The sequence below is a fragment of the Protopterus annectens genome, chromosome 14.part0, assembly GCF_019279795.1.
Source record: "Protopterus annectens isolate FY-2018-M chromosome 14.part0, PAN1.0, whole genome shotgun sequence".
In the NCBI taxonomy this organism is placed as follows: domain Eukaryota; kingdom Metazoa; phylum Chordata; order Ceratodontiformes; family Protopteridae; genus Protopterus; species Protopterus annectens.
In genome coordinates this window covers 1099822051-1099839979 of record NC_056748.1, presented here as the reverse complement: position 1 = coordinate 1099839979, position 17929 = coordinate 1099822051, and the positions used below count along the sequence as shown (strand labels likewise).

At 39.6% G+C, this 17929-nt stretch overlaps 1 protein-coding gene across 1 annotated transcript in view; it reads left to right on the top strand.

Moving 5' to 3' along the window:
- Positions 1-17743: 17743 nt before the first annotated feature.
- Positions 17744-17929, top strand: part of LOC122788766 (major centromere autoantigen B-like) — a 39906-nt gene continuing 39720 nt past the window's right edge. The window contains 1 exon segment of the mRNA XM_044055660.1: positions 17744-17774. Within this exon segment, the coding sequence (XP_043911595.1) occupies positions 17744-17774 (31 nt within the window).

The following is a 17929-nucleotide window of genomic DNA, read 5'->3' as shown; positions in this document are numbered from 1 at the left end:
ATCTCAAAAAACTCCAGCTTTACTCCGTTGCATATCGCCTACTCAGAGGCGATCTCTGCCTAACATACAAAGCTATGTTAAACCCAGAGCTGTTGGACATGCTCCACTTAAAGAAATCCCAATCCCTCTGAGCTACACGCTCTAGGGACCTAAACCTTGTCACCAAAATAAACAGAACATGCTGGAGGGATAGATTCCTGTCCCAGAGACTTCCCATACTCTGGAACAGACTACCTATCTATGTCAAACAGAGCTCCTCATTAGCACTCTTCAAGAAAAATCTTGATGATTGGATGGGAAATAGGAAATTTACCCCAGGATCACTTCTGTGGCTCTGCTCGACAGGGGCACAAGAAAATAATTTTCTTGGGTGGCAAAAGCCAGGGTAGATTTTTGGCTAGGCTTATATAGGCCCTAGGGCCAATAGCCTAGTACCTGCCTATGAACGAACCTATGAATATGTGACATTCTAGTAAACTTAAGTAATATTCATGTCCATGGTGACATGAATATTCACTGTCTAGTTGTAGTTTGTCCTTTTCCTCAATGTACAGGTAGGTGTGAGCGTGAATGGGTGTACCTTCGTTGAAGGTTGGGTGTCGGGCTGGCAACTTGGCACTGTAAAAATCCACTGCCAATCATGAGCGGACCAGAGTTCCGCTGTGTCGACCCCTAACTGGGAAAAGCCGAAAGTGTTTACTGCATCTCAGAGTTGGAATATTAAATTTGTGGGAGTATGCAAATATGAAGGAAAAAATGAATAGCACTATAGCTGCTGATATTATTTTTCTTGCCTCCCTGCATACCCCACACAAATTTAATATTCCAACTCCAAGCTCGCACTACATTGAGGAAATAGGTAAAGTACGACTAGACAATGAATATTCATGTCGCATCTGCATGGCTGTAAGTCATGCATGTCTCCCAAATAGCAACACCCCCCTTTTACCTGACAGTCAATGAGACCACGCCCACATTTGCACAAAAGGGCATGCGAGGTAACTATACTAATACAAAGCCCAAGGCACTTAAAACTGGGCAGACCCCTTTGCTGGACGTATGTGGCTGTCTTTCACCGATATTAAGTCAGTAATATATATTAATTAGAGTGGTAATCTACAAGTGTAGTACCTCGTCATCCATTCTGCGCAGTTTGGGGTATGTCTTTAATGATTGGCAGGAGATATCCATGCTGAGTGACAGGCATGCTAATTTAAGTGTCACGTCAATGGCAATACTCACATAATAGATGATCATATCATGAAAGACATGCAGTTTATTACATCACATACAAACTAGTCACAGGCAGACATGCCTAAGATGTCCGAAAAAGTATAGTTTATTGGTGCAGTTTTACAATACATTCCATGCTTATTCAAGCACATAAAAAGGCGCAAAGCACCTGTTCAAGAAACCATAAATAAATATGCAAACACAGCTTAAGTATGGTGAAAAACATGCAGTTTATTACATCACAAACAAACTAGTCGCAAAAACGATGACAACAGAACCAGTGACAATCAGCAATTCAAGCACCATGAAACCTTGAAACAGAGATGCACTGTATTAAATCACCGTAAATAAAACTCCAACAATCACTACATCAGTAAAGGTAACATCATGTGCACCTGTTATCATGTGCACTTGTTAGCCACTATGATTCCGGCCACCCAGTTCCAGTTCATGCGAATCCTGGTACTCTTTAATATGTCCAAGTAGGCACAGGAACAAATCTTCATCCTGTTTGCTGTATTTTTCACGCCACAGGAATTCATCTAAGTGGTTGTCCACCATATGCCTCAGGGTCCCATTCATCTGCCTCAGCTGTTTCTTGCATCAGGACCACATGGCCTCAACAGCATTTGTATGTGCACCAGTCCTAGGGTCTGCAAAATTCTTACTGTGGTTGACAGCGAGGTGTGTGTAATTCATCCCGGAAAGTTCACGGATGCCCCTGTATGCAGCCCATTCATGAGACACAATCACTGTCCCCGGTAAGACATGCCGTTAGATAATTGGGAGTAAAGTGGCTGCATCCCTTTTCTCAACGAAGGTGAGGTAGCCACTTTTTAGACTGCAGTCGTATATACCAAATACCCACCGGTCCTTTTTGGCCAAGGCTTGACCTCGGTTATATTTTGGCTTCACAAGTAGGTATTCATCGATCTGAGCCTGCTGACCTGGCCCACCCAGCAACATGGGGTCGTTCAGCAGTTTACAGCTGCAGATATCCCGTAGAAACTGATACCAGTCCACCAGGCAGTTGCTTGACACTGAAAAGTGCTCTGCAAGCCTGCAGATGGATAGCTTTCTTGATCACCAGTACAAGATTTTCATAAGGGTATCCAGAGGCAGCCTGCTTTTATGGAAAAATGTACCAGAAAGCATTCCCATCTTGCTCCTACACTTTGCAGCAGTGCATCTCCAAGTGAATGAAGCACAGTGCTGAACCAGAGATGCCCTAGATCCATGCAGGTGGCAGCATCTCTCCTTGTGTACAATGCCAACCGACTGGAGACAGGTAATAGATGGCAGAGAAGAAGTTATGCAGGACAAGTAGCTGTCATCCATTCTGTTCATTTTTGGCACGGCAAGGAGGTTGTTGCAGGTTGACGAAAAAACACCTAAGAGGTAAAGTTTGGTATGAGCATCCATCCTTTATATAGAGAATGGAGGAGAACTGGTGTGAATGTTAACATGCTACAGTTATTCTGAAACATAAAAGAGTCCATCCCACTGGCCAGCACCTAAATAGGTGATAGTAATCTGTAAAATTACCAGTTACAGTGCTTACTGTGTTTTGAGGGGTGCATTAAACAGGTGTTACTGTTCCGATTAGTACCTTTTCTTATGTTATTATATAAGTAATCACAACTACGCAGGTAAAAGCTGCACTCTCTAAAGCCAAAAACACAGCATCCATGGGACCAGACAACATCCCACGCTGCGTTTTACATGAACTTCAGAACGAACTGGCTCCCCACTTAAGCACCATGTTCAATAATAGCCTCGCATCAGGCTTTGTGCCCACTGAATGGTGTACAGCAACAGTTATCCCACTCCACAAAGGGGGAGCCACCACTGATCCCGGGAACTATCGACCTATTAGCCTGACGAGCCTGGTCTGCAAGGCCATGGAACTCATAAACAAAGACATTGGTAACCTCCAAACTCTGGATCCCACCCAGTTTGGGTTTGTGAAAGGCAGATCATGCCTCCTGAACCTGACTGACTTCTTTGAAGCAGTCACGAAAGTTGTAGACTGCTTCATCCTGAAACCAATTCTCCCTGAAACCAATCCCTACTTCTACCATAAAAAAACTCCTGCAGAGGCTAAAACCATGCACCAATGCCCCCGATAACATTCCCTTATATTTCCTCAGCATAGCTGCTGAAGCCATCGCCCTCCCAATCAGTATCCTAATCAACCGCTCTATCCAAGAAGGTCTTGTTCCACAACTCTGGAAAAAGGCTTTTATCATTCCCCTTCACAAAGGAGGTAACAATACTAACATTACCAACTTCCAGCCCATCGCCATCCTCTCTCCAATTTCAAAAATTCTAGAGAAATGTATCCATCTTCAACTCCTTCCCCATCTATTAGACAACAACCTACTAACTCCTACTCAACACGGATTCCGACCCAATCATAGCACTATGATGGCCCTCCTATCGTTCCTTAAAACTGTGAATAAAGCTAGAGATTCTGGTCTCACTGTATCTACCATCCTACTCGATCTCTCTAAGGCCTTTGACATTATCTCCCATAACCTACTACTTACTAAACTTTCTAAGCTAAACCTATCACCATCAACTCTCAACTGGTTCACCAGCTATCTCTCCAACAGGCAACAAGCCGTCAAGTGGAAAAAAGCCACCTCCTCTTTCCTTAACACCCCCACAGGTGTCCCACAAGGTTCCATATTAGGCCCCCTCCTCTTCAATATATTCATTAATGATTATTACCACTCTATCCCCTATGCTAACATCATCCAATATGCTGATGATTCTACAATCATCTGTGCTGCCTCTTCCATCCCAACTCTCCTAAAGCTGACTCAGGATGCCTTCTCCACCACAGAACAGTGGATGAAAGACAACCAACTTGCACTTAATGCAGCTAAATCAAAACTAATGATATTTACCCCTCTAAAACCAACACGTTTGATAGACAACTATTCTCAATCACCAGTCAAAATAACACACCACTTGAACTGGTATCTGAAACCAAACTACTAGGAGTTCAAATCGATAACAAGCTTAAATTCGATTCCCATCTACTACTAAACATTAAAAAAAAAACACCAAAAACTTGGCCTGCTCTACCGACACAAGCGATACCTCACCCCAGCTACCAAGCTCATTCTCTCTACCACATTTCACCTGCCCTCCCTTCTCTATGGTGCCCCTCTTTTAACAAACCTACAATCATCTCTCAATACAAAACTATCCACTTGTTATAATAAAATAGCCAGATTCGCCACTAGCAACAAATCTTCAACTCATCACTGTGCACCACTCCACAAACTAAATTGGCTTGAACTTCCCAACTACCTCTCCTATACTCAGCTCACCTATGCACACAAACTAATTTTCAGCCATCCCTCTGTCCCTCCCTGTCCACTACCTTTAAAATACACCACACACAGACTTCTCAGATCTACTAATCAAAACCTAATAGAAGTCTACAGTCCCCTTCGTCCCCCAGGACAAAACCTCCTGTCTTTTCCTTAGCACGCCTATGGAACTCCTCCCTCCCTCCATTCGTACCATCACTAGCCTCCCTACCTTTAAAAAATCACTACACTCCCACCTAACATCCACATGGGAATGCTCCTGCTCCCACCCCACATAATCATTCTCCACTTTCTACAGTCTTCCATCTCATACATTCTTTATTGAAGCTAGTAATCAATTTCATAATAATACCTACCAATCTGAAAGCCTTCTGCATCTATCTACTCACTTCCTAATCCTACTTGAACAATGCTCTCCAAAAAAAAAAAAAAAAAAAAAATTTGTTTTTTAGTATTTTTGATGGTTGGTGTAACAGAGCAAGATGCAGAGGACAGGAGGAAATTGAAACAGTTGATCTGATGTGGCAAACCCTAACGGGAGCAGCTGAAAGAAGAAGAAGAAGTATTTTTGATTGTAACCTCAGTATTTTGTTATGTCTTGTAATCAGAAATTGTTTGAAATGTAAATCTCTGTAATCTTTGTGTAATCTGTGTTGGAGCTTTTCTCCCCAGGACTTTATTGAAAAAGGGTTCTTTTGGCCCAATGGACTATCCTGGTTAACCAACTGCAAATAAATAAAATAAAATAGATGAGGGTAAGGTGGTTCACACAGCCTATCTTGACCTCGCCAAGGCTTTCGACACCATCCCCCATTCTGGAATTATAGCTAAACTCACTAAACTAGGTATAAATCCCTACGTCACCAAATGGGTTGCCAACTGGCTCACTGGCAGAACCCACACTGTAAAAGTTGCAGACCCCAAATCTGACCTCAAAGCAGTGACAAGTGGAGTACCACAGGGTTTCGTCTTGGGACCTCTCCTGTTTGGTATCTACATCTCTGAAGTACAGGCTAACACAGAAGGCCTCTGGCTAATGAAGTTTACAGATGACTGCAAACTAGGAGTCATAGTCAAGTCCCCAAATGATGTGGACATCCTACAGAAGGGTCTTGCTGAGACAGATGCCTGGTGTCAGAGCCATGGCCTCAAGCTCAATGCCAAAAAGTGCAGTGTCATCCCCATTGGTAAAAACTCTGTACCCATGAACTACCACATAGGCAGTAATCTACTTAACACCGAATGCATGATAAGAGACCTTGGGACCCAGGTGGACAGTAGTCTCTCCTTTGATAGTCACATCGCCACAGTAGTCAGGAAGTCCTTCTACGTGGCACACCTCATCATAAAAGGGTTCTTATCCAGGAAAAAAGAGGTCATTGTTCCCCTTTGCTCGACACTCATTAGACCCATTATAGAGTACAATGCCCCTTTTGGAATGTACCTCACAAGACATCTGCAGCAACTGGAAAGGCCACAGAAGTACCTCACAAAGAGGATTACTGGCCTCAAACAAATGCCCTACACTGACCGCCTCAAAAAACTCCAGCTTTACTCCGTAGTATATCGCCTACTCCAAGGTGATCTCTGCCTAACATATAAAGCTATGTCAAATCCAGAGCTGTTGGACATGCTACATCTACAGAAATCCCAATCCCTCCGAGCTACATACTCTAGGGACCTAAACCTTGTCACCATGATAAACAGGACATGCTGGAGGGATATATTCCTGTCCCAGAGACCTCCCATACTCTGGAACAGGCTACCCATCTATGTCAAGCAAAGTTCTTCATTAGCACTCTTCAAGAAAAATCTTGATGAGTGGATGGGAAATAGGAAATACACCCCAGGGATCACTTCTGTGTCTCTGCTCGACAGTGGCACAGGAAAATAACTTTCTTGGGTGGCGTAAGCCAGGGAACCTTGTTGGCTAGGCTTACGTAGGCCCTTGGGCCGATAGCCTAGTACCTACCTATGAATCTATAAGTACTGATTTGGTGGGGGTGTATTACAGATGTGTTGATGTTCTTAATTAATAGATTTACATGTGATTTCTTATCTTAATTTACATGTAATTCATTTACATTGGTTAAATACGGAGTACACAGAAAACTGTGTTTGCATTTTTATTTACGGTATCTTGAATAGGTGCTTTGCACCTTTTTATGTGATTGAATAAGCAATGAATTTATTGTAAAACTGCACCAATATACTATAGTTTTTCAGACTGCTTAGGCATGGCATGAATATTCATACCTTGGCACGGCAGGGGAGTGTCAATATTCATGCAGAAGCTGGCTCCGCATGGCTGGAGGTGTGTTTGGGGCAGGGTTTGCTACTGCGCATCCTACGAGGTACTACACTTGTAGATTACCATTAGAGTTTCCATTTTTTTTATATTTTAACCTTCTTAAGTGTTTTAATGTTTCAAAAAAGTAAATAATTAGAATAACAATTTAAGAAACGGAAACACTTAACTGACAGCCCTGCCGGGGTGCCAGTCAAGTCCCTCAGCTTTGTATTAGAAGAACAGGGCCTCGCAGGATGTGCAGTAGCAAGTTCCACCTAAACCACGCCCACCATCCAACAATTGGTGATGTCTTAGAAAAGTAAAGTAATATTCATACCGATGGCGGCATGAACAGTCATTTTCTCTTCGTCGTTTATCCTTTTCCTCAATGTAGTGTGGTCTTGGAGTCAAAGTGAAAAAAAAATGTCAAAAGTAACTTTATTGTCATTTAGATCTACACAACTGTAGACTAAATGAGATTCCGTGCAATCAGCTCATCTTGGAAGAGACAAAAAAGAAATAACATGCATAGAAAGACATAAATTTACAACACATAATAATACTACCACCATTTTATAGGTTCATAGGTGTGTACTAGGGAAATGGCCCTGGAGCCTTTACAAGCCTAGCCCATAGGATTACCCTGGCATCATGCCACCCGACCTTAGTTCCCAGTGCCTCTGTCAAGAAGAGCCACTGGAGTGATCCCCATGGTGAATTTTCTATTTCCCATCCATTCATCAAGATTTCTTTTGAAGAGGGCCAATGAGGTGCTCTGTTTGACATCTATGGGATGTCTATTCCATAGCATGGCCAGTCTCTAGGTTATGAACCAGTCCCTCCAGCACATTCTGTTGATTGTGGTAATGAGGTTGAGGTCTCTGGAGCATGTGGTGCAGAGGGATTGGGATTTCTTCAGCTGTAGCATTTCTAACAGAGCTGCATCAGACATGGCTTTGTAAGTCAAGCAGAGATCGCCTTTAAATAGGTGATATGAGACACAGAATAGTTGGAGTTTTTTGAGTCTGTCCATATAGGACAAGTGTTTAAGGCCTAGAATCCTCTTTGTGAGGTAGTTTTGTGGCCTCATCAGTTGTTGCAGGTGTCTAGTGAGGTATAAATCAACTCTACACTTAAGTGTATAGCTACAGATATTCCTAGAAACACACACTTGTTAAGATATTAAAAACACACACGTAGCAGCAAAGTTCAAGTAACAGTATTGCAAATGAACCATGTACCACATTATGGGTGAACAAGCACATAGCAGTAGCAGTTGAAGGAAAAAAATATTGTACCTCGGTTAGTAGTATAAATTATAATGGCTGAGCTTAATAATCATTAATAAATAAAAGATAGCATAATATCTCACAGTGAATGGGAAGTCCCAACATCCTGACCTGTCAATAATCAGACCTCCTAATGTTGGAGTTAAGTCTGATCACCTTCGGATAAAAACTGTGTTTGAATCTAGTTGTCCTGCATCGAATATTCAAATATTGCGGCATCTTTTACAAGATGACAGGCTCATAAACAGATGGTTTGCAGGATGAGTTGAGAGTCATTTAGTGTTTCGGTGACTCTCTTTAGGCTCCTCGATATATAAAGATCCTGGATTGTGGGCAGACTAGTGCCAGATATCCTCTAGGCAACTCTCACCACTCTCTGCAGGGATTTCTTATCTGCGACCACACAGCTCCCATTCCATACCAAAAAGTTGGATGTTAGGATGCTTTCAATTGCTGCTCTGTAGAAGGTGGAAAGTGCTGAGAATGGTAGTTTCACCTTTTTGAGTCTTCTCAAAACGTGGAGACGTTGGTGTGCTTTTTTCACTACGTGGCATCTGGTCCCAGACCAAAAGAGATCATCAGAGATATGAACTCCAAGGAATTTGGTACGGCTTACCCTTTCCACCGTCTCTCTGTTAATCAGGAGCAGTGTATGGGGTGTTTGCCTCTTCCTGTAGTCTATGATGATCTCTTTTGTTTTACTTACATTCAGGTCAAGGTTGTTTCTTGCATACCAGGCAATCAGTATGTTAACCTCTTCTCTGTCTGCACTGTTGTCCTTTCTCCTAATGAAACCCACAACTGTGGTCTCATCCACAAACTTGATGATATGATTTGTACTGAAATTTGCTGTGCAGTGATGGGTTAGGGTAATAAACTATAGGGGGCTGAGAATATAACCTTGAGGAACACCTGTGTTGTTATGCTCATAGAGGTCTTCTAGCCCACACAAACCTTCTGTGGCCTGTTAATCAAAAAGTCCAGGATCCATTTCCAGAGGTGTTTGCTAATGCCCAGATGTACTAGCTTATTGATCAATTGCATGAGCTAAAGTTGATGAATAGCATTCTCACATAGCTGTCCTTGCTCTCCAGATGCTGAAGAGCAAGATGCAATGCCACCACTATTGCATCAGCCGTGGACCTGTTTTCTCTGTAGGTGAACTGCAGTGTATCAAAAGTTGATGGCAGTTCTGCAAACAGGTGTTTCTTGACTAGCCTCTCAAAACATTTGATAACTGTGGATGCTAGTGCAACAGGCCAGAAGACATTCAAGTTGGAGGGTGAAGCTTTTTTGGGTAGAGGGATGATATTCATTACTTTGTAACATGAAGGGACCTGTGCTAGGCCAAGTAAGGTGATAAATATATCTGTGAGTACTGAACATTGTTGGTTTGCACAACCCTTTAACACCTTACCCAAGATATTATCTGGACTGGCCACCTTTCTGGGGCTGAGTTTCTGTAGCACTCTTTTTACTTTCATCAGGCTAAGACTGAGCACTGTATCATACTGCTTTGTGTGTAATTTTGCACAGTTGTGGTCTTCCTCTCCTCAAATCTTCCAAAAAACGTATTCAGCCTATCTAAGAAGTCAGTGTTATTATCACATTGTGCAGTTCTCATTTTATAGTCCGTAATTTGTTGTATACCCTGCCACAACTGTCTGATATCCCTTATGTTCTCAAAGTGGTTTAGCGCCTTCCCCCCATATCCCCTCTTAGCCTGTTTTATGCCTTTCTTCAGGTTTGCCCTTGCCACACTTAAGCCTTCCCTGTCATTTGGCCTGAATGCTGAATTTTGTGCCTTCAGAAGATCATAGAACTTACTTGTAAGAAATGGCTTTTGGTTAGCTCTTGTGATAATGCTTCTGATCTCGGTGTTATCATCAACACACTTTATGATGTAATCCATCACAGCTTCCGTGTATTCATCTAGGTCGATGTGCTGGTCTGTTGTGGCTGCCTCCTTGAAAATGCTCCACTTAGCACACTCAAAACAATCCTGGAGAGCTGATAATGTTCCCTCAGGCCAAATCCTGATCTGTTTCACTGTGGGTTTCTCCCTGACCAGAGCAGATTTATAAGCAGGCATCGGCATGATAGAAAGATGATCTGAGCCACCAAGATGTGGATGCCGCACTGCTTTGTAGTCTTGCTTTATATTGGGGTATACTTTATCCAAGGTGCTCCTATCCCTTGTTGGAAAGTTTAAATGCTGGTAGTAATGGGGGAGTACTGACTTTAGATCAGCCTTATTAAAATCACAAGCTATCACATGAGCAAAGTCAGGGTGTTTAGTTTGCATGTCACTGGTAGACTGTTACAATTTTGTGAGTGTCTCATTTGTGGTAGCAGTACATGGGATATACATCACTGTTATGCAGATTCCATTTATCTCTCTAGGAATGTAAAAAGGTCTACATTTTATAGACAGAAACTGCAGAATCTCAGAGCAGTGAAGCATAGAGACCACACAGGTGCACCATCTGTTATTAACATAAATGCAGACCTCCTCCAGTAGCCTTTCCATATAGTGTTTGGCTTCTGTTTGCACAATACACTGTGAAACTCTCTAAATTAACTGCATTGTCACTTGCTGTGTAGCCATATCACAGTAATTATAATTAAACAAATGTCTCTCACCTTGTTCTTTGAAGAGAGTCCCATCCTTAAGTAGTCCATCTTATTGTCAAGAGAAAGCACATTTGCAAGCAGTATTGAGGGCAAAAACTTATAAGCACACAACAAACTGGAAAATTAAACTCAAACCAAAAGCTGTAGATGGAATGAAGGAGCGAACACAATTCTTTAGTACTTTCGTTCAAATTTATTCTTCATGAACTTCTTCAGAAAAAATGGTGGGGGCACACTTTAGCATTGATTGATGTAAATAGTGTTTGTGGTACTTTCTCCTGTAGAAAGTGTAATCAATGTAGGTATATAAGCAATACATCTAGTACATTTATTACACATCTTGAAAGGACTATTTGGGTCCATAGACAATCTACCTGTGAGAGTACAAACGTAGTTTATGTGGCAGTATGTGTCTGTTGTCCTCACTACTACATAAGAAAAACCATTAGATGTTTAAAGCATAGAATATATGAGCACACACTTGCTATTAAGAAAAAGGACGTTACCAGTGCTTTAGCTAGGCATGCTCACTGTGTTCACTGTGTGAACTTTAAAAAGTTCACCTTTTCAGTCATAGATTATGTTCAACAAGTGGATTATATAGGGAACACCAATTTTATTTTAGAATGCAAGGAGTCATTGTGGCAGATCAGTTTGGTAGCAGACAGAGCCCCTGGTCTGAACGAATGCATTAATATTAAGTGCTTTTTAGCACTAAAATAACATTCAAATTACAATAATATGATAATGTTTTTATATTAAGACATTTTTTATGAAGTTTTGACATTCTAAGCTGTTTGGAAAACAAGATTGTTTTTTATTTTTGTGGTATGATTTTTACACCTTTAATTTAAAGTATCATGAAAGTCATGTGATGTGTGATGAAACTTATAAGAGATGTGTTTTGAGAGGTTAACTTTTTTCTGAAGAAGTTCATGAAGAATAAATTTGAACAAAAGTACTAAAGAATTGTGTTCGCTCCTTCATTCCATCTACAGCTTTTGTTTTGAGTTTCAGTATTGAGGGCAGTCATTTGTGGGGGGCACAGCCCTCCACATGGGGGGTGCAGGGGCACACAGCCCCCCTGTACAAACAAAGAAAAAAATACTTGCAGTTATTCCACAATCAGCAACGAATGTATGCATGATGTCACACTGAAATCTGCATGACTGTCAGTCATGCATCTTTTACATACTATGACCCACCCATTTCACCCATCAATCACAGAGACTACACCCACTTAGGCACAGGCCAGCCTACAAGGTACTGCACTCACCTGCATGAAGTGAAACGATATGCCCTAACATAAAGAACAGCCAGTTTGTTATGTAACAGGGAGCTTTTAATGCTGGTATGGCTGTCAGGTATTTCTCATGACATTGTTATATATCCGAGCCAAGGACACAAAGATTTGGTAACTCAGATGTAAGGTTCTGATCATGCTAGTTTTTAACAATTCTCCAAGATTCCAGCTGCCTAATCCAAAGACAGATCAGGGGCAGTTAATTACACTTCAGCCAAAAAATAAGCAATTTTGCTGAAATCTGAGTTGTTTCCTTCTGCAGTCCCAGTTAAATGAACTATATAGTCAGACCTAAATACTGCATAGTATCTGCTTCAGCAATCTTTGTAAAACAACCACACTATTTATATAATTTACTATTCACACACAAGAGCTCATATGGGACCGAATGGAGAGATGATAAAATCAGCAAGCAAAGGAGAGTAGTATTGCTGGAAATGCATTCATCCTTATGTCTTGGTGAGTACCTTCATGAGGTGAATGCTGTTTTTACAAAATCTCACCAAGACAAGACTACCTTCTGGATTTAAGTATCTTTGCTTTTTTTTCACTGAAAATAGCTTCTGCTGCTTACTTTGAACTAGCCTGAACTGTTTTTTTACTGATTACTGCATTTATTTTAAAATCTGCACTTAAAGTTACATTTAGTCGAATTTAATCGAAAGTTTGCTTGTTTGTTTGTTTAATTTAACTGTGGAGGCTGCCCACTAAAGTGTGCTAGCCTGTGTAACTAATTTATCACTGTCTCTGCATTTTCTGTGTATTTCTACAAAAAAGCAAAAAAACAAAAAACTAATCCTTGTTTTCCCGCCTTTCTCGACTAGTTTAGACCAGTATACAGGCATTGCTGTATTCTGGGCTGTGGTGTAGTTCCTGTGTTGTCCATTACCTTATTTGGATAGAAGGAAGTTTCTTTGCTCACCAGTGGGAGTGGGGAGCCTTGAGCAGCCTACCTGTCCTTGGGGGAAGTGACCTCAGCACAAGAAGCTGTAGTAATTGGTTGTTTGGGACCATTCCTAGCTCTTTTGTAGTTCACTGCTTAAAATCCACGTTTGCACGGCTTTGCGCGGTCGTGCGCATACGCAGCACCAGTTAAACAAGGTTAAACTTTTTCTGGCTCCGCCAAGTCTGCTCTTCAATTTTTCCCTTAGAACTGTTCTACTTGCAATCTAAACAGCCTATACTCTATCTGAAAAGCTCAGCACTTGCTCCTAAAGCATTTTTATTATACAGATAAAGCACTCTTAAACAAAAGAAAGTACTTCATTCACCTAAATTCTGTTGAGTACCCATTTCCCTATAGGTCCTTTCTGACTCATTTACACAGCAATCTTTTTCACTATTTCTAGCATGTTGAAGGGTCAGTTGCTGGCGTCCTCTCCTGTTCAGCTGGTGAATCTGGGAATCTTGAGGCAATCCAAAAAAGAAGGAAAGGAAAAGCCACGGAAGCTCCAAGTTCAAATGGAATAGTTTTTATTCACGACAGCCAAAAACAGTAAATCCACACCACAAAACACAGCAACGGAAAGGCACCAACATTAACGCTATTCAATCCAAATGCGTTTTCGTTTGTATCCCAACACTTCATCAGATGTAATTCATTAGGCAATTCTAACTAGTTTAAATACCCCATTCAATAAATTAATTAAAAAATTCACCAATTAAATTAAATACAACATTTAAAAGAACATCATTTAAAAATACCTTAATCTAATTTTTAATTCATCACCATTTCATTATATGCAAACATCTTTGGAAGAACATTCAATACTCATAAAAAATAGAAAATAAATAAATGCTTATATATTCCAACAGGAATTAATATGTTTCATGTATTGCATTTTGAAAAAACGCAAGTTCTTAATTATGAAGAAGGTATTGGTCAGTGAATATACTGCCATCTATAGACCATACATATATATTGCATTTAAATTGTTATTTCCCAAAGGAAAATTACTGAAAATAGTAAACAACAATAAATTAAAAAATGCCTGTTATGACAAAATCAATGCATAGCTAAGCTCTTAAAGGCCAAAAATAATTCATATATACTTGTTTAAAAATATGTTTAAAAAATACCACAATATTATAAATATTAAAATTGTATAAAATAATTGATACACTAGCTACAATCATACATATAAAATGATTAAGTAAGAAGAATTTATATATAGAAAATACAATATATGTATACAATATTTATAAAAACTACAAATGTTTTACAATTTAGCTGCCCTTAACTTCAAAATAGGGAGTATACTGGTGTATTCATTTAAGCCCGGGGGGTTGTAGGCCTCCAGCGTGATTTGCCACCAGAGCTCCCTATATTCAATCTTTTCCTCCCAGAGTCCACCCCTTATATCTTTTTCAGTATGTTCAATAACTGTAAATATAAAGCTTGCTTCAGGACATTCCCTTGTATGCCTATATAGGGCGTTGGTCTCCTTACAATTTTTAACATCATTAAGATGTTCATAGATTCTTCTTCTAAGCTTCCTTTCCGTTTTCCCTATATAGAATGCTGAGCAAGCCTTACAAAAGGCTAAGTAAATTAAGCCCATAGAATCACAATTATAATAAAATTCTTCATTAGTTATTGTTCTGTTTCTACTATTTATATTTATACTATTTCCATTTAGTATATATGGACATTGTGCACATCTACCACACTTATATGTACCTTTTTTCTTTTGATCATTCAGGTTATTAACTTTCTTATTCTCCAAAATATTTCTTATACTGTGTGCATTTTTATATACTACTTTCGCTGGAATAGTTTTTGCTTTCTCTATATCAGTGGAATTAATAAATCTATTCCACTCTCTGTGAAAAATCTGATTAACTTTGTTGTTAACACCATTATATTCCAAAGTAAGGGCTAAATTGTAATTTTCTTTTTCCTTGTCAGAAGTACTGTCTGTATTAGGATTGTTCATCAATCCACCTCCTCTTATTATGGGGGCAAATCTGGTTGATCTTCCATTTTCAACTTCCTGTTTAATTTCATAAATAAGTTTATCTGGGTATCCACGATCCCTGAACATATTACTTAGTGTATCACATTCTCTTCCGAAATCTTCCTCAGTACTAGCCATTCTGCTGCCCCTCACATATTGACCTTTGATAATATTTCTCTTACAATGTGTGGGATGTGCGCTATTGTAGTGCAGATAAGAATTGCAATAGGTGGGTTTTCTATACACTTTACTTTCTAGATTACCTCCTTTCTTGTAAATCTCAATGTCCAAATACTTTAGGGAGGTGTTAGATATTGTCCAAGTAAATTTCAAAAAACTGGAGGTCTGATTCAAATATTCTAAAAACTCTTTCAGATTCTCATTACTTCCCGTCCAAAACAGGACTATGTCGTCCAGAAATCTACGGTATAGTACCCACCATTTACTAAATGCACATTTCATCACATATTTTTCTTCCCACTTTACCATTACCAAGTTAGCAAAGGTCGGGGCACATGCGGCACCCATCGCAACGCCCTGTATTTGCTTATAAAATTCACCATTGTAATACAAGAAATTGTTCTGCAGCACAATGTCCATTAAACAAACTGATGCTAATTTCACATCATTGGACAGGCTACTGTCTTCGTACACTATCTCTTCATAAAATTCCATCCCCTCTTTATAGGGAATAGAGGAAAAGAGATCTATTACGTCTATAGTAACAAAGGTAATGTTATCTACATCTGCTATTCCAGATACTTCCTTCAATAAGTCCCATGAATCTTTTAATACTTGCTGTCTATTTACCCATAAACTTTTAGTCTTATTGTCGACAAATTTGGCCAAAGTGTGTGTTTTAGAGCCTTCTGCCGAAACAATAGGCCTTAATGGCGGGTCTATTTCATTTTTATGTGTTTTAGGTATACCAAATATTAATGGGACTTTTGGTTTTTCTACCTTCAGGAAGTTATACATATCTTGATCTATAGTACCTTCATACAGCATGTCTTTTAAATGCATATCAATTCTGCTGTATGCAATATTTATTTTGTTTTAGATACTATTTCATATTTGGTGTTATTCCATAAAATCTTATACATTCTACTGTCATATTCCACTTTGTCCATGATTACAACCCTCCCTTTATCAGGCTTCATTATTCTTAAATTAAAATCATTTTTCATATCATAGAGCAATTTCTTCTCATTTTTCCCCATGTTGTTAGGAAGTTTGGTAATGTCTAATTCTTCCTGTCTAATTTCCTTCTCTATCAGTTTCTCGAAACACTTCAACTGGGGGTGTATAGGTGGGTTGTAAATGGATTTCTTCCTTAAGGTCATATCTGTTCTATTTACAGAATTAGGGAACATGAAGTGCAAGTTAATTTTTCTTAGAAACACTTTAATGTCCATTAAGGACTTTGTAATACTCCCTCTATTGTAAGGTATATATTTAAGCCCTTTAGAAAGCAAGTTGAAGTGGTCTTTTTCTAATTCTAAGGGACTGTAGTTGTAAATATTGAAATTATTATATGTCCATTTGTTATGGTCATGTGTAATCATATCCAAACAGGGTGGGGTTGGGGAATTCAGGGGGTGATTAACCTCCGTTAATACCTCCCCCTCCCCCTTCTCCCCCCCCTCCCATAAAAATTCCTTTCATTACCAAGTTGTTTATTCATAATTCTTTCGGATCTTCTCAAGGGTGGAAATTCTTCATCATACTCATTTTCACCTTCAAATGGTAAATATTCATTAGCTTGCTCCCCATTTAACTTATTATTTTCTTTATAAAAGTTGTCCTTTTGACCTCTCCTATTAGATGGTAATGGGTAACATATATTATTTTGATATTCATATATATCACGGTCCATCTTTTTCATTTTTCTCTTTATAAGCTCATCTATATTATTATCTATGTCGTCTCTAACTTTAAAATACTTACTTCTTTCTTCTTCTATAGAAAAAAGTAAATCTTTCCTAATATTTTTATCCAGTATTTCTATTTCTTTAAACAATTCTTCCTGTAGTCTAGTGTTCTCTTTCACCATAAGTTTCAGCATTTCAGTACCACAATTATTAAAAATCTCTATCAATTCTTTATGAAAATCAGAATTTGTTAGAACATTATTAGGGTATTTATATATTCTTAATCCCTTAGGTACAATCCGTTTAGCTATACATTCAGTTAAATAACCATTTTCAACATTTAAAGTTCTATGCTTATTCATTAATCTGTATAAAATATTCAGGTTGTCCTTATAAGTGCTATGCCCATTATGCACTTTAGGACCCTTTTTGCTGTCTTTAAAATCAAATTGATGTAACAGCCAGTCATTTAAATCCTGTGTATTGTTAACAGTACCTTTCCCAGTAGTACCACGAAGTGGCCTCTTATCTCGCTTATCCCTTGCTCCGTTTGCCTCCACGCTGGAAGTCTCTTTTAAGGCATTTGGCGTGTTTTCAGGGTTGAAGCTACCTCTAACTCGTTCCCTGCTGCAGCCGGCGTCCTCTTTCGCGCCCATAAGCTCCATTTCGCCATTACCGATATCTGTACTCCTCACTGGTTCCAACCATTCGGTTCTTTGTGGGGAAACAGACTCCCTCCTTCTGTGTGCTGTTAGCAGCGTGGAGGCTACGGGGGTGAGAAGGTTGATAAGCTCAGTGAGCTGCCCTATGAGCTTACGCGTCATGCCGACGTCTTCCTGCAAAGATTTTGCAGGTACTTCCTGGCTTTCCATTCCAACCACCAAAACAGACTAAGAAAGCCACAAAACGGAGGTGAATCAAAACTGTAAATCCAAAAAAGAAGGAAAGGAAAAGCCACGGAAGCTCCAAGTTCAAATGGAATAGTTTTTATTCACGACAGCCAAAAAC